General features: G+C 41.0%; 2 protein-coding genes and 1 long non-coding RNA gene across 5 annotated transcripts in view; 2 read left to right on the forward strand and 1 right to left on the reverse strand.

The window, feature by feature from the left end:
- Positions 1 to 12,576, reverse strand: fntb (farnesyltransferase, CAAX box, subunit beta). Its single transcript, XM_081602150.1, has 12 exons — positions 12,443 to 12,576; positions 10,329 to 10,393; positions 8,238 to 8,310; positions 7,844 to 7,935; positions 5,302 to 5,448; positions 5,065 to 5,148; positions 4,270 to 4,356; positions 4,044 to 4,173; positions 3,292 to 3,424; positions 2,651 to 2,762; positions 2,443 to 2,557; positions 1 to 424 (listed from the first exon to the last, which is right to left on the reverse strand). The coding sequence occupies exons 1-12, from the start codon at positions 12,539 to 12,541 to the stop codon at positions 263 to 265; spliced, it is 1,299 nt and encodes a 432-aa protein (XP_081458276.1). The 5' UTR covers positions 12,542 to 12,576; the 3' UTR covers positions 1 to 262.
- Positions 12,552 to 26,765, forward strand: part of rab15 (RAB15, member RAS oncogene family) — a 27,700-nt gene continuing 13,486 nt past the window's right edge. Inside the window, exons 1-3 of one of the 3 annotated variants that reach the window (XM_081602152.1) lie at positions 12,552 to 12,676; positions 14,461 to 14,600; positions 15,344 to 15,376. In XM_081602152.1, the coding sequence (XP_081458278.1) occupies positions 14,477 to 14,600; positions 15,344 to 15,376 (157 nt within the window). In that variant the 5' untranslated portion in view covers positions 12,552 to 12,676; positions 14,461 to 14,476. Of the gene's footprint in view, positions 12,677 to 14,235; positions 14,601 to 15,343; positions 15,377 to 26,765 lie in introns of those variants that run through there. The other 2 variants (XM_081602151.1, XM_081602153.1) reach the window with 2 other exon arrangements.
- LOC103457352 (uncharacterized) lies at positions 15,383 to 25,313 on the forward strand. The gene is made up of 2 exons (XR_532424.3): positions 15,383 to 24,977; positions 25,259 to 25,313. It is a non-coding gene; the product is annotated as an uncharacterized LOC103457352 (long non-coding RNA).

A 26,765-nucleotide genomic window follows, 5' to 3' on the forward strand; every position in this document is an offset into this window, starting at 1 on the left:
AAAACTGCTGTATAAACCTTTATTAAGTCAGGTGATACTGAAATTATACAAAGTTACAATTTTTCCTTTCATAGGAATAAAACCATCTGCAATATGAGCAGGAGTTCCTCTGAATGTTTAAGCTGTCCAGACAATAATGTTGACCTGTACGGAGGTATAATGCTGCTAAACTCCGGCCCCCGTCTCTACCGAGGGCCCGTCGTCCTGTCTGCTCCCTTATGAAATCCTATCGGATCCAGTTCAGTACCTGGAGACTGGTGACCTAGGACTGAGGCCCGGCGGCGGCAGAGGCCGGTTCTGACGGCTCGGCGCCAGCAGGAGGTCCCGCCTGCCTGCTGGCGTCAGGAACCGACAGCTGGCGGAAGTGCTGCACGGCTTTAGCCACCTTGTCGGGACAAATGTTGTAAACTGGATGAGTGGGAGCCTAAAGAGAGAAAATGGAAACCAGGAGAAGATTTCATAAGATCCCTCTTCAAGTTTTTGCTCTTATTATGCTCATTCTTCAGAAAAAAAAACACACTGGCCCACTGACTGTTGGCAATCTACCCTCTCAACCTTCCAACCTCAATCCCAACCATAATCCCAACGTAATCCCAACCCTTCTTCCATCCCCAATCCTTCTTTATTCCCTCCTTCACATCATAATGCCTACCCTAATTCCTACCATAACTACAACCATAATTCCAACGCTCCTTCCAACGTAATCCCAACCCTTCTTCCAACCCCCACCATAATTTCAACCCTCCTTCCAACGTAATCCCAACCCCCACCATAATCCCAACCCTCCTTCCAACGTAATCCCAACCCTTCTTCCAACCCCCACCATAATCCCAACCCTTCTTCCAACGTAATCCCAACCCTTCTTCCAACCCCAATCCTCCTTTATTCCCTCCTTCACATCATAATGCCTACCCTAATTCCTACCATAACTACAACCATAATTCCAACGCTCCTTCCAACGTAATCCCAACCCTTCTTCCAACCCCCACCATAATTTCAACCCTCCTTCCAACGTAATCCCAACCCCCACCATAATCCCAACCCTCCTTCCAACGTAATCCCAACCCTTCTTCCAACCCCCACCATAATCCCAACCCTTCTTCCAACGTAATCCCAACCCTTCTTCCAACCCCAATCCTCCTTTATTCCCTCCTTCACATCATAATGCCTACCCTAATTCCTACCATAACTACAACCATAATTCCAACGCTCCTTCCAACGTAATCCCAACCCTTCTTCCAACCCCCACCATAATCCCAACCCTCCTTCCAACGTAATCCCAACCCTTCTTCCAACCCCCACCATAATTTCAACCCTCCTTCCAACGTAATCCCAACCCCCACCATAATCCCAACCCTTCTTCCAACGTAATCCCAACCCTTCTTCCAACCCCCACCATAATTTCAACCCTCCTTCCAACGTAATCCCAACCCCCACCATAATCCCAACCCTCCTTCCAACGTAATCCCAACCCTTCTTCCAACCCCCACCATAATCCCAACCCTTCTTCCAACCCCAATCCTCCTTTATTCCCTCCTTCACATCATAATGCCTACCCTAATTCCTACCATAACTGCAACCATAATTCCAACCCTTCTTCCAACCGCCATCCCAACCATAATTCCCACCCTAATGTCTAACCCATTTCCACCCTAATCCCAAACCTCCTAAATTTGTTACTGTAGGTCGACTAGCCTACATGTCATCATTATAGCATAATGACATCAATATGCTATAATGATTGTGATATAAAAAATTTATCTTTTGCATTCCTTGGTCATGTTATTTTATACTGCTATCATGTCCGAAAAAAATATATATTCTAGCTTGTTTTAGCTTTCAAGCTAATTTTAGTTTTTTCATGTTTTTTTTCTCCACTGCATGGAGTTTGTTGCTGTAGATCAACATGCTAGCCGTGCTAACCCAGAGGCTATCATTGGTATTCCAGCTAGCTTTAACTTTTTAGCTTATAAACTGTTGTGACCTTGCAGTTTAGCTTTGTAAACACTGTCCTGTGGGATTTTTGCATTTTCACCCCTCTACAGTTTTTCATTTTGTAGGTTTTTGATTTTAGCAGCTTCTCCTCATTAATTACATTTCTGCAAGTCTTTTGCAATTTTAAGCAAAAGCAGCTTACAGCATTCACACAGGAAATGCAAAATTCTCACAATATTACTACTTTATTCTCCTAATATAACAACTTTACTCTTCTAAAAAAAAAAATCTTATTTTGGCCCTAATATGCCAGAGTTGACCTAGAAGCTGTAAAAAAAAAAAGTGATTAATCAGTAAAATTGATTAAGGCTTTTTATCTCTGCACAGCGCACCAGCATTGTTTTTTTTAATTGAATTTGGCATAAACAGAGCAGACCCCTAATCCACCATTTTTACCCTGTAAAATGAAACTTTTTCTTGCACTTTGACCCCACCCGGCCCACTCACCAGCCGGTTCTCCTCCGTGCCGAGGATCACCTCGTAGTAATGCTCCACGTTCCCAAAGTGCTGCGCTACGGAGAGGCCGCTGAGGCAGTAACACGTGTGGTAAAAGTCTCTGGATCTGGAAGAAATCATAATGAAATCATGAATCCCACCTGATTTGATGTGTGTGTGTGTGTGTGTGTGTGTGCGCGTCAGATGGTGGGGTACTGACTTGCCAGGCTTGTCCAGAAGGCCGCCTGTTGGATTCTGACAGCACAGGAGGATGTACTCCTGCAGGGCCAGCTGGTCGAACATCCACCGCTGCCGACTCAGCTCAGACTCTCCTGCACCAGAGAAAACATTCACAAAAAGAATAAATACTCAAACTCACTCAAAATAGTTTGAAACCTCTCTGAAAAATTCAAACAACCGTGACAGGCTTCCTTGTTTCTCAGACTTTATTACATTTAAACAAAATTTTAGCACCAAACTTAAAAAAAACAAGATCGTTACATGTCTTACATGTTTCACGTCAAAGTTCCCCCTTTTCTAATTCAACATTTTAGAGCTCCTTTTGCCTTTGAGCAAGTTTTATGTAGTATGGACACAAAAGTTACATTTATGTCGTAAATTTTCTTTTTCACAGAGGCACAGCTCTGAATATGCATATTGCCTGATCGAAACATAAAGAGACACATGGATGGATGAACAGAAAGAAGGACGACGGCTGGACGAGGTTTTCTTTTAACTTCTTTATTTTCTCAGCAACAAATAAAGTCCAACTGATTGTTACGCATCAGTGGAACAGATCTTAAAGGTACTCAGTCTGCCAGGTCGCTTCGTTTGAAGACACTGATCACTTTGAAAACCTACCGTCGTTGAATAAGGCTCTGTGCAGCAGAGGCAGGAGTCCAGCCTGCCAGAAGGAGTAACATCCGTCCACCAGTTTGTTACATCGACCCTGGAAGCCTCCTTCAAACCGCATCTGTCTGCTGATCACCCAGCGCTGGGGAAGGTAACAAGAAACATGTTTACATTAAACCCGGGTCCTAATAAAGACTCACACACCTGTGAGACAGAAACACTGTTTTATGTTTAGGAAAAAAACAAAAATATTTCACAGGAGGTGGGGCAAAGAAACCATGTATATAAAAACCAAAAATTGCATAACGTTTAATCGATTTCTGACTTAGTTGACGACTATTTCAATGATTATGCTTTAAATTCTTCTCTAAACATACGGATTGCAAGTCACTTTTTGCTTTTTCTGACCGATTTCTTGTGACAATGTGACCAAAAGACTAAAATAATCAAAACCATCATTGCAGGGGGACGTTAAACGGATCATCCAGCGGTAGTTAACATTTTATACCTGCTGAACCAGAGCTGCTCACATGCACCACTTGAATTATAACTGCTTTGCATCTGAATAGCTGCTGCAGCAGGATGGCACTTCCAGCAGGGGAGCATCTGAAGTGATATTTTAACATCAGAGCACAGCACGGTTTCCTGATCCACTTTTATTTCATTTCATCGCAGCTGGTGAATTTCTGAAAGTATTCAAGTGACAAAACCTCGGCAGAAACCTCGATTGGGTTAATCAGAGAGGCAGAGGGGCCACCCACCAGCAAGGCCTTCAGATCCAGCATGTGTTCTTTGCCCAGGATGACGAGGGCGGCCGTGCCGCAGAACGTGTAACCGCCGTGAGCCTCCAGGCCCGGCACGCCGCTCAGGCCGCCCTCCCAGTTCTGACAGCTGCAGCCAGGACAAAGACAGGAAGAAAACGGCAGTCAGAATAAACACCGGGCGGCCGCTAAACAAACAAAAACACAAAAGCTGCTGTGGCTGAACCTCAGGATCCAGTTGGTCGTGTCTTCAAACAGCGCCGGCGTCATGATGTTCGTGAGCGACGCTACAGAGGCGGCGCAGTAAGCGCTCCTGGGAGAGGGAAAGGAAAACCGGATTCAGATCCACAGAGATCACTTTAAAATAATGAACAGAACTAACGTTTTTTATTTTTTTTAAGTTATTGAAATAAATAAACAGATTGTGGCAGCCTGATTATCACCACAATGTCAGGTGTTGTGTTTGTTTGAAACCTGCTTGTTTTCTGTTCAGAGATTTTAAAATAAAGTGAAGCTGCGGTTGAAATTAGTGAAACGGAACAAAAATGTTTTAAAATGTGTAGAAAAAATGGACTGATTTTGTGCGGCTTGTGAGCGAAATTCAGGAACGATAAAACCGCCAGCACGGCTGGTTGATGGAAATGGAGGCTCTTTTATTTATACCAACAAATTCAAATCTTCTTACAGTGGAAAAAGTCAGAAAACATTTTGTTTTTTCCAGTTTCTTTCACTTTAGCACAGAGTAATTTAGCAGCTGGATGCTTTTGTCTTGTTCAGTTTTCCCGGTGATTCTGACTGAATCTGCTTCTGCTCGGATTCTGACCTCTGTTCACGGCTGCAAACTATTTTTAAGCAAAAAGCAGGTGGACTGTTTGGTGGTGAAACACCATCTCTCCTCCCATCAGCTGTTTGATCTGCGTCCAACACAACAACATCACTCCATCTCATCAGAAACCATCCAAAGAAACATACAAACATACGCATGAGAACAGAAAACAGGAGGCAGTTGGCAGTAACTCACCTGACGTCCACCTCTCCTCCAATGTGCATCACAAAGGAGCCGTTTGGCTGCTTCAGCGACCACAGGAAGTCTAAAAGCTTCTCCCTGAGGAAGGTAGAAGATACAAATGAGGAAATAAGCTGTAAAACATCTGAGTGCTAGAAAATATAAAGGAATACATTTAAAGCGAACGTCAGGATATGTCTGCAGCTGTTCAGTAGCAAACCTGATTCTGTAGCTCTGCGGCGCGGATCGTACCTGTTTATCACGTTATAGGCCTCCTCTGTGCCGATGACGCAGAGGGCGTTGACGGCGGCGTAGGTGGGCGCCAGGTGGGCGTGTTGGCCCGGTCCGCCAGCAAACCCCCCTGTTGGGCTCTGACACAGAGCCAGGAACTGACACACTCTGAGGAGACAGAAGATTCAAGATGAGCAGAGTCAATTCAAAAAGCATGTTCAGATTACAGCTTCATATCAGGACAAAACTATAAAAACCAGCCTGGATTCAGAGTAAAAGTAATGCACCCCGAACCCAATATCTAGTTCTGCCAACAACAATAACTGGCAATGAGTGTTTTTCACTTCTGTTGAGGAATCTTGGCTCATTCTTCCCAGTATTTGTTTCAATTCAGACACACTGAAAGATGATCACTTCTGATCATTTATGAAGATTCTGATTCGCTAAAATTAACACAGAAAGTTAAATAAATAAATAAATACATAACAGTAAGTCGGGCTCGTTTCCGGTGAGAGTTGGACTCCGCCAAGGCTGCCCTTTGTCACCGATTCTGTTCATTACCTTCATAGACAGAATTTCTAGGAGCAGCCGAGGTGTTGAGGGATCCGTTTTGGTGGCCTTAGGATCGCATCTCTGCTTTTTGTGGATGATGTGGTCCTGTTGGCTTCATCGGATCGTGATCTGCAGCTCTCACTGGAGCGGTTCGCAGCCGAGTGTGAAGCGGCCGGGATGAGGCTCAGTGCCTCCAAATCTGAGGCCATGGTCTTGAGCCGGAAAAGGGTAGAGTGCCTTCTCCGGGTCAGGGGGGTCGTCCTGCCTCAAGTGGAGGAGTTTAAGTATCTGGGGATCTTGTTCACGAATGAGGGAAGAAGGGAGCGGGAGATCGACAGGCGGATTGGGGCAGCGTCTGCCGTGAAGCGGGCGCTGTACCGGTCCGTCGTGGTGAAGAGAGAGCTGAGCCAAAAAGCGAAGCTCTCGATTTACCGGTCGATCTACGTTCCCACCCTCATCTATGGTCATGAGCTTTGGGTCATGACCGAAAGAACGAGATCACGGGTACAAGCGGCCGAAATGGGTTTCCTCCGCAGGGTGGCTGGGCTCTCCCTTAGAGATGGGGTGAGAAGCTCGGTCATCCGGGAGGGACTCAGAGTAGAGCCGCTGCTCCTCCACGTCGAGAGGAGCCATTGAGGCTCAGGCATCTGGTCAGGATGCCTCCTGGACGCCTCCCTGGTGAGGTGTTCATGTCCCACCGGGAGGAGGCCTCGGGGAAGACCCAGGACACGCTGGAGGGACTATGTCTCTCGGCTGGCCTGGGAACACCTTGGGGTTCCTGGAGGAGCTGGAAGAAGTGGCTGGGGAGAGGGAAGTCTGGGCCTCCCTTCTGAAGCTGCTGCCCCCGCGACCCGACCCCGGATAAGCGGAAGAAAATGGATGGATGGATAACACTCGTAAAACTTCCAGTAAAACCTTAAAATAATCATTTTAGAGCTTCAGGAACGAAGCAAAGTTCAAAGCTTTGTTTCACTTCGGCTGACGTGCCACAGCGGACACTCTTTCTGGCCCCAACTCTCTTACAAATGTCCTTTCCAGCCTCCCCAGCAGAGAGGAATCACAAAACTGCAAGGATCCCAGGAGCCAAATGAGTTGGAAGAGATGCCTTCATTAACTCTGACCGAGCGGAGCGCCTGGTGCCAGTCCTGACCTGAGCCCGGTCACAGGACAGAGGAAGCAATCCGTCGTCGGGCTGCCATTGTTAGAAACGCTCAAGCTGGGCCAGCGCGTTCTGCGCCCGGCACGCGGCGCGCACGGGGCCAGACCGGCGCCCCTCTCAGTCATAATGAGCGCGTAGGCTGGCGGCGCTGAGAACCGAGGTTTGCAAAGCGTTCCGTCTGAAAGGCAGTAATTTTAGTTTTTGTGTTTCTCTGTTTAACTCCCGGCTGCTTGGAAACTGTTGCACAAAAAAACTTTCGATGACAGTGTGTTGCTAATCACACCGTCATTATTAGTGAGCAGGAATGATAATTACAGTGAAATCCTCAAGGCTTCAAAGATCTCAGTTAGTTCTTTAAGCAGAATAATGCAGGGAAAAAACAGGTTGTGAAAACAAGAAAAGGCTAAAATGACAAATACGTTTGATTACTGTGGATATTGTAGCTTCAAAAGAAACAAAAAACCTGACTAATTATGACCAGTGCTTTATTCTAAACAACAAACCCAATATGATGTAAAAAAAAAAAAACAAACAAAAAAAACACAACAAATGTTAATTTGTACATAATTCAGCTACTATTAACTCTGAAATAATTTCAATTACTAGAAACAGCTCAGTAAGCTTGAAGAATTATTTCTACTGCAATTTATATTCATGATTATTCTTGATTGTGTTGTTGCTAATCAGAAACTGAAATTCAAACTTTATTTCGTGACTTGATCATGACAAGTGAATTTATTCCCCGTTTTCTCCACTTTATTATTAAAATTCAGCTGATAGGTTTTGTGGTTTTCTTACAGTTTCTCTGGGTGTGAGCTGTAGTCGTGGTGTGTGTAAGTGTGTGAGACTCACTCGGAGGCGATGGCCGAAGGAATGGACTCCTCCAGTAACTCCAGACTGTGAAGGATCCAGAAGCAAAGCCACGGTCTGCTCGCATCCAGACACTGAGGGGAACATGTGTGATAAATTTTACATATTCCATCTCTAAACACATGGAAATGATGCAATTATTATGTGGCAAAAAGTTATTTTCGCTGCTTTGCCTCCAATAAAAGAGTACAGTGTCGTCATATCGGAAGCAGCAGTTACTGATAAAGACGCTTTAATAACGCAAAAAATATAAAACAAGTATTTATGCTAAAATAGTTAGCGTGTGCAATAAAAGTGCAAGGACTTAAAAGAACAAATAAATAAGAATAAAAAAGGCAAAAGCTGGTGTTCTTTATTAAATGTGGGATTTCTGTACCTCGTAAGCATCCGATAGGTTACGTAAACCTTTCTTGAGATACTGGTAATGTTGTTCCCGCAACAACGTTGGCCTGAAGAAACGACATTAAACAGAAACACGAATCAAAATGGAAACAACAGAATCCGAATGAGCCGGCAATATAAATGTTATGTCATAAAAGGTACTGCTCAAAATTAAAATACCCACTACCTGGGTCATTTTTAATATAGTAAAGTAATTCAATAACATGTAAAAATAATAAAACTACTCAAAGTTAGAAAAATCTTCAGAAATGGAACCTGTTAAAAAAATATTATTAATATAGGTAGCAAAAATTACTGTAGTAAATAAAAACTAAAAATAACATGAAAATAAAAAGTTTTTTTGTCTAAAAACTGAAGAAAATTTGCTAAATGAAAAGTACACATAAAACTAAAGACACCAAAATTTAAAATGTGTTCACAATGTTAAAGTACATGACAGTGACACAGATGTGAAGTATGCAAATTTGATGATAAGCTTGCAAAACACTCCCATCTCCTAGTTTGTGTAAATTAATATGCAAAACCGAATGAGCCAAACTGGGACTAAAAGTCTGCGTCCGCATTGTTTCCTGGGTTGTTTTGTGTCAAAGTGCATGTGAGCACCACCAGGAAGGCCTGCAACCTTCGTGTGCATCATTATCTCGTTGAAACGAGCATATATGCTGAATGAGTCAACCACCAACCCGGTCCTCCCGCCTAATCTGGATCTCCGTCTGCCCTTTTAATTCATTGTTTGCCGTCCTGCTGTAATCGTGCTCATCCTACACCGGGTTAGTCACAGGGTTTTATCCGAGGTTTTGTCGCAGCAAATATGCAGCACAACAACAACAACCAGTCGCCCCGCTGCGTCAGATAAAGATCCACCACTGCGGCCTTTCAAATGCGGAGGCCAGACAATGGCTCAGATGACGAGATGAAAAATGTATAATAATCTCTGGATAACGTTGATGAGCTCCCACATCTATGATATGAATGATTCAACGTACCCAGCTTACGGTAGAAGAAAAGAGGCGGGGAAACGAGAACAATGCATTTATATCAAATGTGCAAAAGATGAAGCCCGGGGTAAGTTTACGCATCTGCAGGAAAATGATAAACATCACGTTTAAAACATCAGACAAACAAACCAGGAATGTTGAGATAATTTACAGATGGACAGAAAGTTCTGCAACATTGATGATGGTAAAAAATCCACGTTTTTCATATTTTCAGAGTTTTTTCTCCTTTTTCTGATTATATATGTGCAAAAGTTCATAATTCATTTACATCAGTTATTACTACTGGTATTTCTACAATGGTCACTGGTTAAATAAAAATAATGGCTGGACGGGCAAAAAAATGGATGGATGGATGGATGGATGGATGGATGGATGGATGGATGGATGGATGGATGGATGGATGGATGGATGGATGGATGGATGGATGGATGGATGGATGGATGGATGGATGGATGGATGGATGGACGGACAGATTGGATTGGTGAATGGATTGGTGAATGGATGGATAATGCATCTATTCTTTCTTATAATTTCTACATAAACTGAATATAAATGGTACTAAAACTGAAGTTATTTCAGGTTCAAACAGATAATAAATCATCTTGCCGTTTCATTTACTCCACCCCTGAATTACGGCCAGGAAGAGCAGAGAACATCCAGTCTCCAACAAGCACACACCCTCCTGACTAATAACATGAATTTTCCTGATGGAACCCAATGTACCTCCACATAGGCTGCCGAGTCGGCGATCGGCAGATCCAGCGGTTGTCATAGAAATGAAATGAGTCACCCACATGGAGACGGGATGACAGCTGATAGCAGCGCATGTGGGCCGATCAGCACGGCCTTTTAGATAACAGCCGTCGAACATCACAGCCGCGACTGAGAATGTGACAACTCAATGAACAGATGACTATCACCCTGAAGCTTCGGCGCACCGCTCCTGTTTGTCAATGAACCGCCTATATCCCACTTTAAGAATCAAAATACCGTCTCCACCAACATGCAATCTGGAAACTTTAACAGAAAGGGATCATTTGCTAACATTTAGTTCTGCAGGAACTTACTGAGGAAAGCTGTGCATCTGCTTGTAAACATTGATGGCCGCTTCGATGGCCTCCTCCACTTTTTTCTGGATAAAATAAAGGGAATAGTTTGAAAAACAACACAAAAAGCCCAGAGTTGATCAAAAATACACAGAGAGAACAGACATTTGCTGTTTTTATTCCAGAAAAAATATGATTAAGCATCAATATTTGAACATTTCTTAAAAAGAACTGAATATTTAGAGAGATGGGTTTATTTTGTAGCATGAACATGACTGACATGTTTGCTTGTCTTTCCAGTTTTTAAGAGTGCAAGAGAAATGGATCCATGTCATGTGATATTTAAACACCAAGGAAGCTTTATTAGAATAATTTTCAACACTTATGAACAGCTACATTTTTTCAATGTTCTTTTTTTTAAATTCTGTGAGTTAATTAGTGATTAACTTTATCTTCACCTTACGCAATTCAAATTTTCTTTCATAGCTTTGCAGGCAAAATATTTAAGTCCTTTTGACATTCATTTGACACTTTATATTTTTATTTTTTTTATATAGTTACTTTAGATTAAGTTGATTAAAAAAATACACATGCTTAATATTTTACCAACACTTTTATGTCTCCATCTGCTGCTTTCTGCTCCGTCACTGATTGCTATACATTGTGGAGGCTAATTATGGAAAATTTTCTAAATAATATATATTTTTAAGACAACGTTTACGTCTTTGTCATATGAAGTTACTTAACAAGGCTCTTTAAAAGCCTTTGAAGTTTCCCTCCTGGGCGCGGGTAATGAATTCACACATATTAGAGGCCGGTGTAAGAGCGCTACCTACGCAGTGCTGACAGAGGAGAAAGTTCCTACTACGCCCCCGACACATTCTTCCATGTATATTAATACCTGGAAGGTGGTGCCAATTCTCCATTCACAAGATGCCTGCAAATATTGTAAATGTACACTTTTTTTAAACAGATTATATTATAACTTGGGACTTATGGAAGAATCTTACTAGTTTTGCTTAATGACGCATTTTCTTTAATTTTTACATTTAAGTTTGTATGTTTTTGTTTACTTTAAGCCATTTGAATTCTCATCGTTTCTTCAGGACAACTAGTGAATTAACTTTTGTAATTAAAACACATAAAATTGTATATTTATATTTTTGTTCACATTTGTTTTTGAAATGTCGATAGTTGGTCATCATATGAATATCCAGCAGTCAAACTGCTACAAAATAAACCCATCTCTCTAAATATTCAGTTCTTTTTAAGAAATGTTCAAATATTGATGCTTAATCATATTTTATCTGGAATAAAAACGGACAAATTATGTCAGTAAGTAAATAGATGAGTGAGATTTAATCAGAAACTGTAAATGACGTGTAGCTTTTCAAGAACTAAATGTAATGTTTCGATAGGTTTAAAACAGTCTCCAAATTTAAAACAAAATCTGAACATTTTGAGTTTAACACTAGCAGGTGATATTATGATTGTTTTGACATGCAACTGCTGTGAATATAGCCAACTATTTGGGAAAAATATGCCAATTAATCAGATATTTAAAAAAAAACCAGACCTATTAAACATACAATGGCTACTAAAAGTATACATTTATTTTATAATGCCAGGTTTAGAGTTGCAAAAACAAAAACGTATAGCTTGCATTTTAACAAGGGCATGCACATTTTATATAAAAACATTCGTTGAAACTAGCAGCATAAAAATAAGTAATTTGATTTTCAGTCTTTTTTAGAAACCTGAATATCACTCCAGTTTGAAGAAAAAGTTGTAAAATATCAGAGAGATGGTTATTTTGTTGTCAAAAGTCTTTAAACAAAGCCTAGCACTCGCTGAAGTCTCGAACAGTGAGGTCCGGTGCATAAAAAAAAACTTAATCTCATTATGAGTCCATTGTTAGCTAAGTAGAGGCTAAAGTTTGCGAAGGACACAACAGAGACCTTACAACGGAAAAAAACTGATTCAACGTCTTTCTTTAACGGAATGAAAATAAAACGTCTTATCGGGAGTAATTTAGTCACTTTCTTTTCCACTTTCTCCTCCAGCTCCAAGCACAGAACCGCACAGAAGCGTTAGCTCCAAAGTAGCCAATGTAGCTAATCTGTACGTTAGCTCACCTGCTCCACCGAAGTCACCGTTTCCACCCCGTCATCCTCAAACATTTCTGCCGTGTGCTGCTCATCGAAGCACCGCAAAGGAGTTGGAACACCGTCCATGGTGGTGGAAAAAAGACTCGCTACCAGCAGAGCTCCGGGAACGAAACGGGAGCGTCCAGATTCTCACGTTGTTTTGATAGTTTTCAGATTTCTTGCTGAAGTGGGCGTAAAAAGCTGCGTGAAAAGCCAACTACGGTGAGTCAGAGGGAACAAACCTTCTTCGTTTCGCTTCATTCACCGAAACGTGAAAACGGACGCGTCGCACCTGAGAGTTTGTTTTATTAATAATCTTCAGGATTAATAATTGCGAGCATTTTGATGCCACTAAATATCATTTCAACACAGAATTAAAAGAGAAACTCAGACAATGATGAAGATATGTAAAAGAGCTGCATAATATTATTTCTTAACACAAATTTAGAGGAAATGGTGTAATTTACCCTTCAAAATAAACTAGTTGTCTATTAATATTTTGATGGCTTTAATGAGAAAATTACCATTTCATGCAGAAAAGACTACCGATTTACAGAAAATGCTTTCTTTCTGTAATTTTTTTAGTCCTCTGTTGTGTTTCAAAGCACTTTGTGATGTATATTTTTAAAAACATCTTCACTCATCTTTCTCACAATCAACATGGAGTGGAAATGACTGTCACACTTGTATGGTCCAGACTAGTGAACTGTATAGCAATCTTTATAACTCACATTCTAAAAATGGTGTTGTCTGCATTAAAAGGTAAATTAATTTAGACTTTTATCAAACCAAGAAAATGTTACTTTTTTTCTTCACTATCAGTTTATTTTGAAAGTAAATCGTAAAATATCCTCTCAATTTCAGTTGAGGAAATTTAATGCATTTAAGAGTACATTGAAATATTAGGCAATGCTGTCAAAAATGATTGTAATTACAACTAAGAAACGATTTATTAAAAATAACTTTTCAACCCAGGTTCTGGAGGTAAAATTTTATGCTTCAGTAAGTGAAGCAGGATGAAAATACATTTTTCTTTATGCATCCTAGCTGGGGCTGCACAGTGGCGCAGTTGGTAGAGCTGTTGCCTTGCAGCAAGAAGGCTCTGGGTTCGATTCCCGGCCCCAGTCTTTCTGCATGGAGTTTGCATGTTCTCCCTATGCGTGGGTTTTCTCCGGGTACTCCGGTTTCCTCCCACAGTCCAAAAACATTACTGTCAGGTTAATTGGTCTGTCTAAATTGCCCCTAGGTGAGAGTGTTTGTGTGTCCTGTGTGTCTCTGTGTTGCCCTGCGACAGACTGGCGACCTGTCCAGGGTGAACCCCGCCTCTCGCCCGGCACGCCAGCTGGAGATGGGCACCAGCAACCCTCCCGACCCCACTGAGGGACAAGGGTGAAAGAAAATGGATGGATGGCATCCTAGCTGGCTGTTCATGCAATGTTTTTGCCAACTCTATCAAGACTATCAAAACAAATGAGGAGTATACATTTTCTATTTGCCTCTGAGAAACTCTGAAAAACAATTTGGCTTTTACACTATTATAAAAGTGTAGAAATGCAGACTACAGTGGAGCACAAAAATAATAATTTTGGCTAATTTGGAAGCAGTTCTGCTCTCAAAGCTGATGTCTTTCCGAATCAACAACCTGCAAAACAGTTGATGTAAGTGAGCTTTGCCTCACAAAATAAAAGAGAATAATCTCGAATTTCCCCCACGAGTGTTTTAAAATTGAATGTTTTATTTTGAAAGGCATGACAGGAAAAGCATATTTATAACAGAGAATAAATTGACGGAGGTCCACCGCACCCACTGGAAGCTGGAGGCTGCTTGGGAAGCTGGAGCATCCCAGTTTTATTGTCATCAGTGAACAAAAACACCCACAGCCTTAGGTGGTCCTGCTGAACAGACATGGCAGCCAGGCGGGGAGAGAGCGGCCACTCATCGCTCAGTTAGCTGACTCTGATATCAATTTCCATTTTATTCTTATTTTTATTTTTTTCATTCAATAGCCCATGAAACAACACCATGGCTAAGCAGTACGATGTGCTCTTCCGACTCCTGCTCCTCGGGGACTCCGGGGTTGGAAAAACATGTTTGTTATGCAGATTCACGGATAACGAATTTCACCCTTCCCACATCTCCACCATCGGTAAGACTCATGTTTTTCTTAAAATCATCAACCGCTTTTACTGTTTATTTGAAATGAACTGCTCTTCTATCGTTTTATGTTGAAAAAAAAATTTGCAGCTCATTCCTGTTTTGTATCATCATATTTTAATATTAATCTCACAAACTCGACTATAAACAAAATATAAAACAGATTTAAATTGAAATAAAACAGGCAGTGTGACTGCACTGATAATATGCGTCTTTTAGGGTGAAGAACAAACAGTGGGAGGGATGAAAATGAGTTCACAAAGTATCAGCACTTTGCAATAACAGTGCAACACTTTGCAAAACCACATATGGCACAATTCCCAATACAGTAAAACATGCAGATCATGTTTTTACCAAGGCAGAGTGAGTGCAGCATCTGGTCTTTATTGCTTTATTCTTGATTTAGCAGAATGCAACAAATAAGTACTGGTATTTCTGCTGCAGCATAGCTTAACTGAATCCTCCCAACTTCTATTATGTTCTCAATGATTATTTTCATTATTCTTCTCTATTTGTACAATAACTGCTTATGGCTTCTTCAGCTCCTTCCCTATTTGCAGAAAAGTTTTCCCACTGGTAAATTTACCACATTCCTGCTCATAACTATTCCCTTTTTTTTTTGTTTAATTTGAGCTTGCAGAATATCTCAGTTTAGACCATGGCAAGCACATTACTTAGCTTCATTTTGACAACCCCCACATGGCTGCGGCTGAGTCTCTTATCTTTTTCTTTCAGCGCCTGTTTCTTCTTGTGTGCATGCATATTCAGGTAATAGACTGATTTCCTCCCCTGCTAAGCTTCTTTTTGTGAGTCTCTGCAGATGCGTCTTTCTGACATTGTTTGCAGTAATTGGGCACAGACTGGAAAAGCCAAAATCCAGTCAGTGCTGTAGACGGAGGGCAGAAAGCCATTTTTTTTAACTTAATAGAGCAAAACATGGGAACATTTAAACAATATTGTTTAGAAAATGTGATTAGGAGATTGTTTTAATAGTTTTGAGACAGAAACTGCCTGACAGATAAACAATGCAGTACATGTACTGGAAAAAATGAAGAGCCCACTGCACTGAACCACATTAAAAACCTCCTGGTTATTCCTCCAAATATTGATTTCTGATCTCTTCCTGAGTTAAAACATTAGTATTGTTGTTTCTAAATGAATATTTGCATTATTTGAGGTCTAAAAGCACTGCATCTTTTTCATTATTTTGACCATTTCTCATTTTCTGCAAATAAATACTAAATTTTTGCTTGCAATTTTGGAGACATGTTGTCAGTAGTTCATAGAATAAAAGAACAATGTTCATATTACTTAAACATAAACCCATAAAGAGTAAAATCAGAGAAACTGATTATTCTCTTAATTATTTCCAGAGCTGTATTTTAAAAATAACTATTTTAGAGACATTAAATAACTCTACTTTGTAGTTCTAAAATGAAAGGACTCATTGCTCATTAAACTATCCCAACACGAAAGATACATTTAGATATACAAAAAAAAAACATGCATAATAATAAAATCCAAACTGTTTTTTGCAGAGAAAATATGCCGGTTTCCTCTCAAACCTATTAATTCTTCTTGAGCTCTTTCCCATTTTGTCAAGTTACAACAACAAACAAGTGAGGGATCCATTTATAATCAGCCCCTCCAGTCAACGCTTTGTAGAACCAGCTTTTGCTGCAATTACACCTGTAGGAATTTAACAGTACGTCACACTTTTCACATTTAGAGACTGAATTTTTTTATGTTTTAGGCTTTTCTAAGCCTGAAACCTCTGCCTGAGTCTTAAATCCTCTAACAAGTTTTCATTCCTGAGTGACATGTATCCATCAGCTCTAACCAACAACATCCCCATAAGATACAATACATTTCATCTTTCTATAGACATCATATTCAAAGTAGCAGCTCAGTCATTTTTTTCCTCACACGGTCCTCAGTTTTTCTTCTTCATAGACTTCAAAATGCGTCTCATGTTATCCGGTTCTGTCCAAGAAGTTAGAAGTATGAATTTTTCATGATGGGAGCTAAATCACCCTCCACAGGCCTTGTGGCTGTGATTCTTTGGTCATCTGAAGCTTTTTCCGGAGAAGCACTAAAGACGTTTTTGTACTGCAGATCTCTTGATTTAGTTGAAAAAGGCCTGTGGATTTGATTGTCCTTTTTCCACACTCTTGTAATTTATTTTTGGTTACTATTTAATTACCACTTTTTTCTGCATCTTCACCCAGCTTTTTCATAGCCTGGAGTTGTGCAAGTGCATTTAATTAATGATTTGACCGCAAGATCCAACTGTGTTAGCCAGTTTGATAAATGTTCACATGTTTGTAATGTCTGCAGTGAGCTATTTTAAGTCCTAGTCGTATAATGCTCCACCATGCACTGAGATATTTACTCTGAATATTTCCAGACTCATTTCTCTCATTTTGAGAATGTTTAAAAAGCTGAATGACACGAGATTGGATAGATATTTTCTTTCACCTGCAATGATTAAATCTTCAGTTTCCAATAAATAACTTCCCACAAAGTGTCCAGAGTCGGTGCTGTCCTGCAAAGGGTCAGTATATAATCCACCAACCTTCACAGTGACAGTAGAAATATAAATTCTCCTCCATGTGGACCCAAATCTCCCATCAGCTCCACTGACGCGCCAATCAATCGTGTTCTGGTCTCATTATCTGAAAAGCTGGCCGCATGTCTCACCCCTCAATTTCTGTTCTCCCATATCCGGTTATAATTCAGAAACATGAAATATTAACCCCTTAAATACTTCTGTTCCCCTTCAGATGTCATCAAGTACTTTGCAGTATACCTGAACATTTCTCTGTTCTCATGCAATATATTGACAATGGCATAACAACACATTACATTACTTTTATTAAACATTTTGGAGCTGATTTAAAAGAGCTTAAAGTTTCTGTACATCACAGATTTCCAGGCGCTTGTTTCTGGAGCTGAGTTAAAATATTACTCATTGGGAGTAGAGTGTGAGGCTTAAAACTTTTCCAAAGGATAAAATATATCAGTTTATCTGGGCTCTATCTGTTTTCATTCACTCACATCTAAGCACACAAAGACTTTCTGAAAACATCCATGATAAACTCATCTCAGAGTTAATGTTGACGTCTTTAATGAATCATAAACAGTTGCCATAATCAGCAAATTCCTGCAGTGTTGGACATATTGTCCTTATAGCTGGCAAATCCTTTTCCTTTGCAGTTATGTTCAAGAATGATGCATCATAACGTGCTTTGACTAGATTAAGAAACTGTGATAAAATGTTGATTCTTGATGACAAACTCAATTTGGTTGAATTTGCATCATTTGTGCTAAATCTGTAATATCTTTATCTTGTCCATCCACACAAATAAATTTAATGACTCTGCAGTAATTAAAATGTGTGTATGGGCTGTTTTTAAGCTCCTTGGCACACCCGGGCATCCGCAAAACCTTTTATTTTTGCATTACTTGGGGGATCTCTGTGCATCTTTGAGCGATAAAAGCGCCGCACTTCAACAGGAAAGAAAACTGGCCCTTGATGCGAGTGATTAAAATAGGACATGTTCCACCCATTTCATTTCTCTCTTCTGGGATTTCATCTGGATGGTTCTTAAGCCAGGTTGATGGGATTTGACTTTGTTAAAAGGCTTGTTGTCTCAGAGGTGTCGGCTTATCTTAGCACGCTAAATTCAGAAGTTTTACCTGAGGAACGCAGCTTGTTTTTAAGATGATTTATGAAGATATAGAACTAGACTCTTACTGATTAAGATGTCATGTTTTATTTCCACAAAACACAGTTCTCTGGTCTCCAGAGTGCATATTTCTCTGGCACAGAGCCAGAGAAATGATCTAAAATTGGTATTCAGTCACACCGCTCAGTTTAATCTTCCTCACCTTCATCTCGGTGGTCCCATCCTAGACTCCCTCTGGAGCCAATGGCTGTGAAATCAGCCATAAAACATCACCTCCACCCGTCTCTACATCACACCTGGATAAGCTGCTGCCTTATGTTGGACTCCTTGTGTTGTTTGGGTCACGGCCTTGTCATAAACACTCAGCCGACCCCGGCTCATCACTCGGAGGATCACGGCCACCGCAGACAGACGGTGTGTCGTAAAGAAAGTAGCAACAAATAATATTGTGCTTTAGCTTTTGTCAGGGATGGTGCAAACTAAAACTATTTTTATCTTTCTGTAACTTCATGTTTTGAAGGCCTCAAGAACTATTCATGCCACTTCCATGAGTTTTTTGTGATTAAAAACTAACTGGAAAAATGTACACAGGCTTAAAAAAAGTATCTGTACGTCTTGAATTTTCCCACATTTTTTGACAGCACAAACTACGTATTCCTCTGATTTTTAAACCTTTCTGCAACATGTTCAGTAAAGAAGGTAGTATGGTACAATTACGATGCAAATCATAAGAAGGGGCAAATAAACTTTGGGTTTTACTACCTAAAAGTTCTGGATGCAAGGTAGCCATATTGGGTTTTGAGGTTAGAATCTAATATCCCAGAATCTAGGATTTCAAAATGGCAGCAAGCCTTGTGGTACTCAGAAACATTAGTATTTACTTAATTAAAGGTGGTGCTTGTTGCTTGCAGTGGTCCAGTCCAAGTCCAGACCTAAACATTACAAAGAATCTTATAATTTGCTGCTTACAGATGCTCTCCATCCAATCTATTCTGCAACAAGTTTAGCCTCTATAGATACAAAAACAATGTTCAGCAGCAACTGCGGCAAAAGATGGCCAAATACAAAAACATTCCACACTTTTCTGATTTGTATTAGTAAAAAATATTGAAAACATAAAATTTTCCATCCACTTCAAAGGTTTAAAGGAGTGTAAACACCTTTGCTTGAGATTGTCTGAATCCAGAATATAGTTATGTATCACTGGTGCTTCTGGATTTTATGGGAAAATACTTGGTAGAGTGTTAACATGCATGCATTGATAAACTATTTTTCAAATATGTTTCTTAACAAATTAAATGCTTCCAGGTGCATTACCAGCTCATTTTTATCCTACAGTCTAAGACACAGGTGTCAAACTCCAGTCCTCCAGGCCAGCTGCCCTGCAACTTTTAGATCTGCCTCTGCTGCACCACCTGAATAGAATAATTAGGTCATTAGCAAGGCTCTGGAAAATGTATCTACACAAGAAAGAGGTAATTAAGCCATTTCATTCCAGTGTTTTGTACCTGTGGCACATATAAAAACTGCAGGACAGCGGCCCTTGAGGACTGGAGTTTGACACCTCTGGTCCAAGAGTTGGAAGATCATGGCCATTTTCGTTGCTTGTCAGCATCTTCACTACCACTCGGCTTCTATCTACATTTCTCAGATAATTTAGTCTTTTTGATTTCACTTTCAGAGTGTTTTGAAGTTGTATGTTCCCTCCGAGTCCCACAGAGGGGTGGAGGGCTCCTCCTCTCTAGCTGTGGTAAAAACAGGCTTACGACCTTGCCTGGTTCGTTTCAGAGACAGTCTCTTTGCTGTGATGTTGTCACGGTTGCTTTGTTTTTGACTCAGCCTGAAGGTTTTTCACTTATTATGCTTTTGTTCATTGCTATGATTTTCATCTTTTACTTCGGTGCTGGTATTTCATAGTTGGTTTTGCTTCGCTCTTCACACCGGGTGTTGCTTTAAAGATAACACCTGCCTTTGTTTATTCATTACCTCTATAAGCGTTTAAAAGGTTTTATGTCATCTGCAGTTACTGTATATTTTTGCTTTCCTGTAAGTTACCAAAGTTGTCTTGAGCGACAATCCTTCAGGCTTTCTGAAGAGTTTTCTCCGGATTTCTTTGCGTTTTCTCTTTAATTTCTGTTCAGTCTTTGTAAAACAATTAAAGCAGACCATTGTAAGGAAAAATTAATAATGCCAAAGGTAAAACACTATCCATAGCAGATTAGGAGCATATGGCTCTAATGTATTTTTTTGAATCCAGACATACCAGAGATATGTCTCATCATTTAAGTGAATTAGATCATTGTTAAAATGTTAAATTTTTTCATTAATTCAGGTCAAAAAGTGAAACTCCTACATTATATTGATTATTTACATACAAACTGATATGTCTTAGGTTTATAGAATGCTAAAAGATTATAAAGAAGAAATTCTTTGCCACTGAAACGTTATTTTAAGGCCAACTGTCTTCTTTAAAGGAGAAGACAGTTCACTTGACACCGACATGCTCCCCAAAAGGGTAAGCCAAAGTAGGTCATTGCTTTAATGTGCCGTGGAAAGTTAAGTGGAAGGAAAAAAGTCAGGTAGAAATAAAGATTATAAGACAGAGCAAAATTAAAACCTTTGATGAAGATATGGCTAGAATCATGACTTCAAAAGTCACCACTGTTACATTCCCTGTATTAGGTTATTCCTAAACCAGAAACAAACATCTTACCTGATCAGAGCAGAAGAAGAACTGGACTGTTGTTCAGTAATCTGACGTCCTCTTTTCAGATGAAAGTAAAGTGTGGAAATCATGAATATCATCAAAATTAGTAGAAACAAATGCTTAGAATGTGTCACTTTGTATGTAATCTGTCTATATGATATGTTTCTATAATGAATTAACTTTTTGGATAATATTCTAAGGTATTAAGATACACCTGTATTTAAAGGTACATTTTAAAGATTACAAGAAAATCTTGTAAATTTAATCATCTTAGCAGCATGAGTTTGTGCATTACTGCAACCACAAAACGATGCTTTTATATTTATTGATCTTCTTATTGGTAACATATTTGATAACATAATGCCCACACCTGATGTTATCCACCTTCAGTGGCTGAGATACTAAAGCTCACAGAAGTGTGAAGAAAGAAACGATTCAGGGAAATGTGGGTTAATTGCAATCCATCAAAAAGCCATTACTATTTTCAGCAAATGTTTCATAATTAAATACTTTCCACAAGCTATCATTTAGACTTCTTTTTTAACAATACATCTCAGTTTATTTTATGTCAGGCAAGTTTCTGCCATGTTCTGCCTTTCATTCCCAGGATTAAACTGCTAGACTTTCTTTGTCTCCAGCAGCTTTCAATTTATTTAATAAAATGTATTCATAACACTATCCAGCTGCGTCCCGAGGTCTGCCTGCATTAGCATTTTCTCCACCAAAACAAAAAACAAAAAAAAGAAAAAACAGAGCCCTGCATGACATCTGCTGCCATTTAAACTATGTTGTTTACAACACATTTGACTTCTCTCTTTGTCTCTCTTTTATGAAATACTTTGGTCTCAACCACAAAATATAAAAAAAAAAATTATCTCCTACATTAATGTTTTTATTTTTGACTTGCCATTTGCCACAATGTTCAATTTTAAAGGTTTTAAGTGACAGGTAAATTGCTGAATTTGTTTTTTACTTCTCACTTCATTGTCCTTTTAACCTCTGAATATCAAATCTGCATTCTTAATGGCAAAAAAAAAACCAGACAAATTTGTTTGTGAGTCAGAAAAATGAGGCACTGTGACAAGTAAAGAGAAATAAATGCCTTGTAATTGTGCAATGTACAGGAGAATAGCACTATTTCCAGCAGTAAATGCTGCCAATTGCTTCAATTCAAAGTCCTGCATGAATATTATGTGTGGTGGGATTACTCAGTTCAGCTGCAGCTTCTGAGTTTTTCTGAGAAAAACTGAAAAATCTTCGTGCTCAGTCTGATGCTGACTCACTTGGAATCAAAAGAGGACATTCATAGCTTTAAATAAATCCCATTGAAGGCCTTACTTTGTTCAGCCCTTACCAGATGTACTTCAAAACACTCTCAAACTATGACAATGTTTTTTTATATTACCTAACCTGTTCATATCCAATGGGGCCAAGAAGTACAAATACTGGGTTGGACAGCATTCCCTTTTTACATGAAGGAAGTTATAAACACCCGATGAGATTGACCAAAGACACTTTTTTTTTGGACAAAATTTCCATGGTGAGGTTAAAAAAATGTAAAATGTACTTTGTTTTACCACTAATACATTAGGAATGGTAATAGCTAGTGCCGAGACTGGAAAAGCATTTTTACCTTAAACAGTTTGCATTTAGATCTGTTGCACTGTAAAAACACAAAATCTTATGATGTATTTTTGTCAAATATCTGGTGCAAAATTTTTAGTACACTTGAAATAAGTCACTTATAAGTAACTTTTCAGCAAGATATTTTAACTGAATAATTATTGAATACTAACAAATAGTACGTAGGTTACGTTCACACCACAACCTGAAGTGACCCAAATCCGATTTTTTTATTTTTATTTTTTGGCGTGGTTGTTCACACTTCCATATATATGCGACTTGATCTCATATAGTCCTAGAGGTGTCAGAGCTTTGTGGAGCTTTAGTGGCAGCACAGTTGAACAGTATCCTGAAGAAAGAACTCACCTCGACTATCAGAAGAACATTCCTGTGGTCGGACTCGACAACTGTCCTCAACTGGTTGAGCTCGCAGTCCTGTCGCTATAAAATCTTTGTTGGAGCCAGGATAGCAGAGATACAGGAGTTGACAGAAAACTGTACCTGGCGCTATGTAGATTCCAAAAGTAATCCAGCTGATGACGGTCATCAGCTGGAAGGCTCTAGCAGAACTGCTAGAGCTGGAAGGCTCTAGCAGAACTCAACGTGCCAAACAGGTGGTCAGATGGACCCCCCTTTCTGCTCCACAGTCCTGACACATGGCCAGAAAAGCCCAACTCTGAGCCCATTAATGAGGAATCAGAGCTCCGAAAGACTGTCTTCTGTGGAACAGTGACCACCTCCACACCTACCTGTCAGGATGGAATGGTGTACAAGACCTGGCAGGAGCTCTTGGATGTAATTGTTAAGGAACATCAAGAACAAACGCTCTCAACTTCTCTACCTAATGCTGAGGAATATCAAGCTGCTGAACAGGCCATCCTTAGACAAGCTCAACAGGAGTCATTTCCAGAGGAGTGTCATTTGCTTGCTGAATCAAAACCTGTTTCATCCAGAAGTCGGTTACTCACCTTGGCACCTGAACTGGATACCTCAGCAGGCCTTATCAGAGTAGGAAGTCGATTAAGACGTCTAGGAGTTCTTGATGGATCGACCTTACATCCTATTGTCCTGGACCCTACTCACTCCTTCACACGTCTTCTCGTCCAGAAATATGACATCGATCTCCATCATCCAGGCCCTGAACGGGTCTTTGCAGAGCTGCGGAGATCTTACTGGATACTGCGTGGAAGAGAAGCGATACGCAAATATCAGCGCACCTGTCCTGAGTGCCAGCGTTGGAGGGCTCAACCCTCAATTCCAAAGATGGCTGACCTTCCTGCCGCTCGGCTTAGGCTATATAAGCCAGCCTTTTACTCCACTGGTGTGGACTGTTTTGGGCCCATGATAGTGAAAATAGGAAGACGGCAGGAGAAACGCTGGGGAACTCAGAGAAGCCTTTGCCAACATGTCAGAGACGCTGCAGGGGCAGCTAGCCTCCCAGGAGATTAAGTTTCAATTTAATCCCCCAGCAGCGCCACATTTTGGTGGAGTGTGGGAACGAGAGGTTTGTTCAGTGAAGTCAGCTCTTCGAACCTGTGTGGGTTCCCAACCTCTTCAGGAGGGGAGGTACTTCTGACAGTTCTTCTGGAGGTGGAATCAATACTGAATTCAAAGCCTTTGGGCTATGTATCAACTGATGTGGCAGATGTGGACCCTGTGACTCCTAATAGTCTCCTCATGGGGCGGCCTGATGGATCTCTACCTCAAGTGGTGTACCCAGAGATAGAAAACCTCAGTCGAAGACGTTGGCGGCACTCACAGATTCTCGCTGATCACTTCTGGGCCAGGTTCATCAGAGAATACCTTCCTGGCTTACTGACAAGACACAAATGGCAATCAAACCCTCCTGAACTTCTGCAAAATGCCGTCGTTATGGTTGTGGATCCCCAGTTGCCCCGAGCCTTATGGCCGATAGGTCATGTAATCAAGATTCATCGGAGCGATGATTGACTTATCAGATCTGCGGATGTGAAAGTTACTGGACATGTCTACACAAGGCCAGTTGCTCGGTTGGTCGTTTTACCAGCCTTGCCAGCTGAAGAAAAAGACACTGAGAAGAGCAGCCAGTCGCTCCCCCAAGACTAATAAAGCCTTTTATGTTTAGCAAATGTGTAACCATATTTGGGGGCGGCTATATAAAAGGCTCTGATTTTTTTCTGTATTTATTTTGTAATAGTGGTTTAGAGGTCATTCTAGGAAGTGGCGTAAGCCTGAGTTAGTACTGAGCTAGCGCTCACCATGGGAACCTAATATACCTCCGGATCAGTTTGTTGCATTTTCCAACCGTGAGATCGCATTCCCGGTGTAGTCCTGAGAAGTGATGCACCGAGTGTTAAGTTTATGACAGAAAGTAAGTTACCGCATTTAGCGTTCTATTTGTTCACTCTAGATTCAGTTATATGTGCGTTTCAGCCATATCTGTTACTGCTTTACGTCGAGTTGTCGCGTTAGAGTAATGCTGCCAGTTGCCGCCATTGTGTAGAGGTTTATCTGGCCACATGATGGCGCCAAAGTGCTTCTTATGTTAAATTCGGCCAAAGACTGTCTATTTGTGGGTTTCACTGAGTTTGTATAAGTTGAACCTGTATTGCTGTAATACATTAGCCTAATGGCAATTTATTGTTATTGCAGACTGCTGGCAACACTGAGTATCGGGGCAAAATAAACCAGCTCACAGCTACAGTAAGCCCTGGTCTCATGTCCTCCTTCCTGTATCCTGACCGATACACCATCTTGTTAGCTGCAAATACCTACGAACCTAACCCCAATTCAACTGTATTTAAAGAAACCAGCCTTCGATCGGAGAGTAAACCAGCTAGCAGCAGCTTTAGCCAGTTAGGAAATGTATAAACACCAACTGACGTCTCTTCAGAAAGCCGTCAATGAGAACGTCACTGATTATATTATACGAGCAGAAACCGCAATTACAGCGTTGCGTAATGCAGGAGACGTTTTAAGCGATGGCCTGCTGACTGCAATGATTTTAAAAGGACTGTCCGATGAGTTCAAGCCATTCTCTGTTTACGTTACACAGAGTGATGAAGAGTTAACTTTTGCCCAATTTAAAACCAAGCTGAGGAGCTATGAGGGCACCGAGAAGTTGTGTGTTGCGGACTCCGCGGAAGACTGCGTGATGACAGTTAAAGGAAGAGACGATTGGAGCCAGTGGCGCAACTACACATTATTCAGGTGGATGCGAAAACATAGATCGGCGCCCCCCACCACCCAACCTCCCGAGGGAAGGATCGTCAGGGTGAAGGAGCGACGCTCTCCCCCCCCTGCCCCCCCGAGGCGACGATACGTGAAGGGTAAAACTCGCTACATTTACCTCGTTATGTGCGCGAGGTGAAGGAGCGTTACACGCGCCGAAGTGTATGGGAAAACAATCATCGGCGCGCCGCCCCCTCCAGACGGGGTTTTGGCGCCCCCTCTGGTGCTGCGCCCCTATGCGTTGCATACCCTGCATACCCACTTTTTGCGCCACTGATTGGAGCACGAAACTCACCTGTTACACCTGTGGCCAGAGAGGACACAAAGCCCTGGATTGTCAACCTCGGGCGAGCGCAGAGAGTCGAGACAGAGGTGTAGTTTCTGCAAGAGCGCCACGCATAAAGACGCAAACTGCCGGCGGAAAAGGCGAGACAAGGTGAAGCAAGCGATGGATGAGGAGGACCACACGTTCGCTTTCAAGGTGAAGCAGATCGACGACTCCCAGATCTATGGCACGAAGATGAAGGGCCTCATGATTGACTCAGGTGCAACAAAGCACATTGTGACGGACGCGGCGAAGTTCCAGGATTTCGACTCGACGTTTAAGCCTCAGAGCCATGTGTTGGAGTTGGCTGACGGCGTGAGGGCCAGTGGCATCGCGCTGAAGAAAGGCACCGCCAGAGTTCGTGTGAGAGACGGTAATGGACGGGTTGTGGAGATGATGTTGAGGGACACCTTGTACGTCCCGTCATTTTCCCAGGACATCTTTTCAGTTAAAGCCGCAACTGCCCAAGGAGCGACAGTCATCTTCAAAGATGGACAGAACCGGCTCATCCATAAAAATGGTACGGCTTTTGATATTGATGTTCATTACAGACTGTTCTATTTAAATACTCTTGCAGATGAGGTTGATGAATGCAATGCATGT

Source organism: Poecilia reticulata, chromosome 21, assembly GCF_904066995.2.
Source record: "Poecilia reticulata chromosome 21, P_reticulata-male-v2, whole genome shotgun sequence".
Taxonomy (NCBI): domain Eukaryota; kingdom Metazoa; phylum Chordata; class Actinopteri; order Cyprinodontiformes; family Poeciliidae; genus Poecilia; species Poecilia reticulata.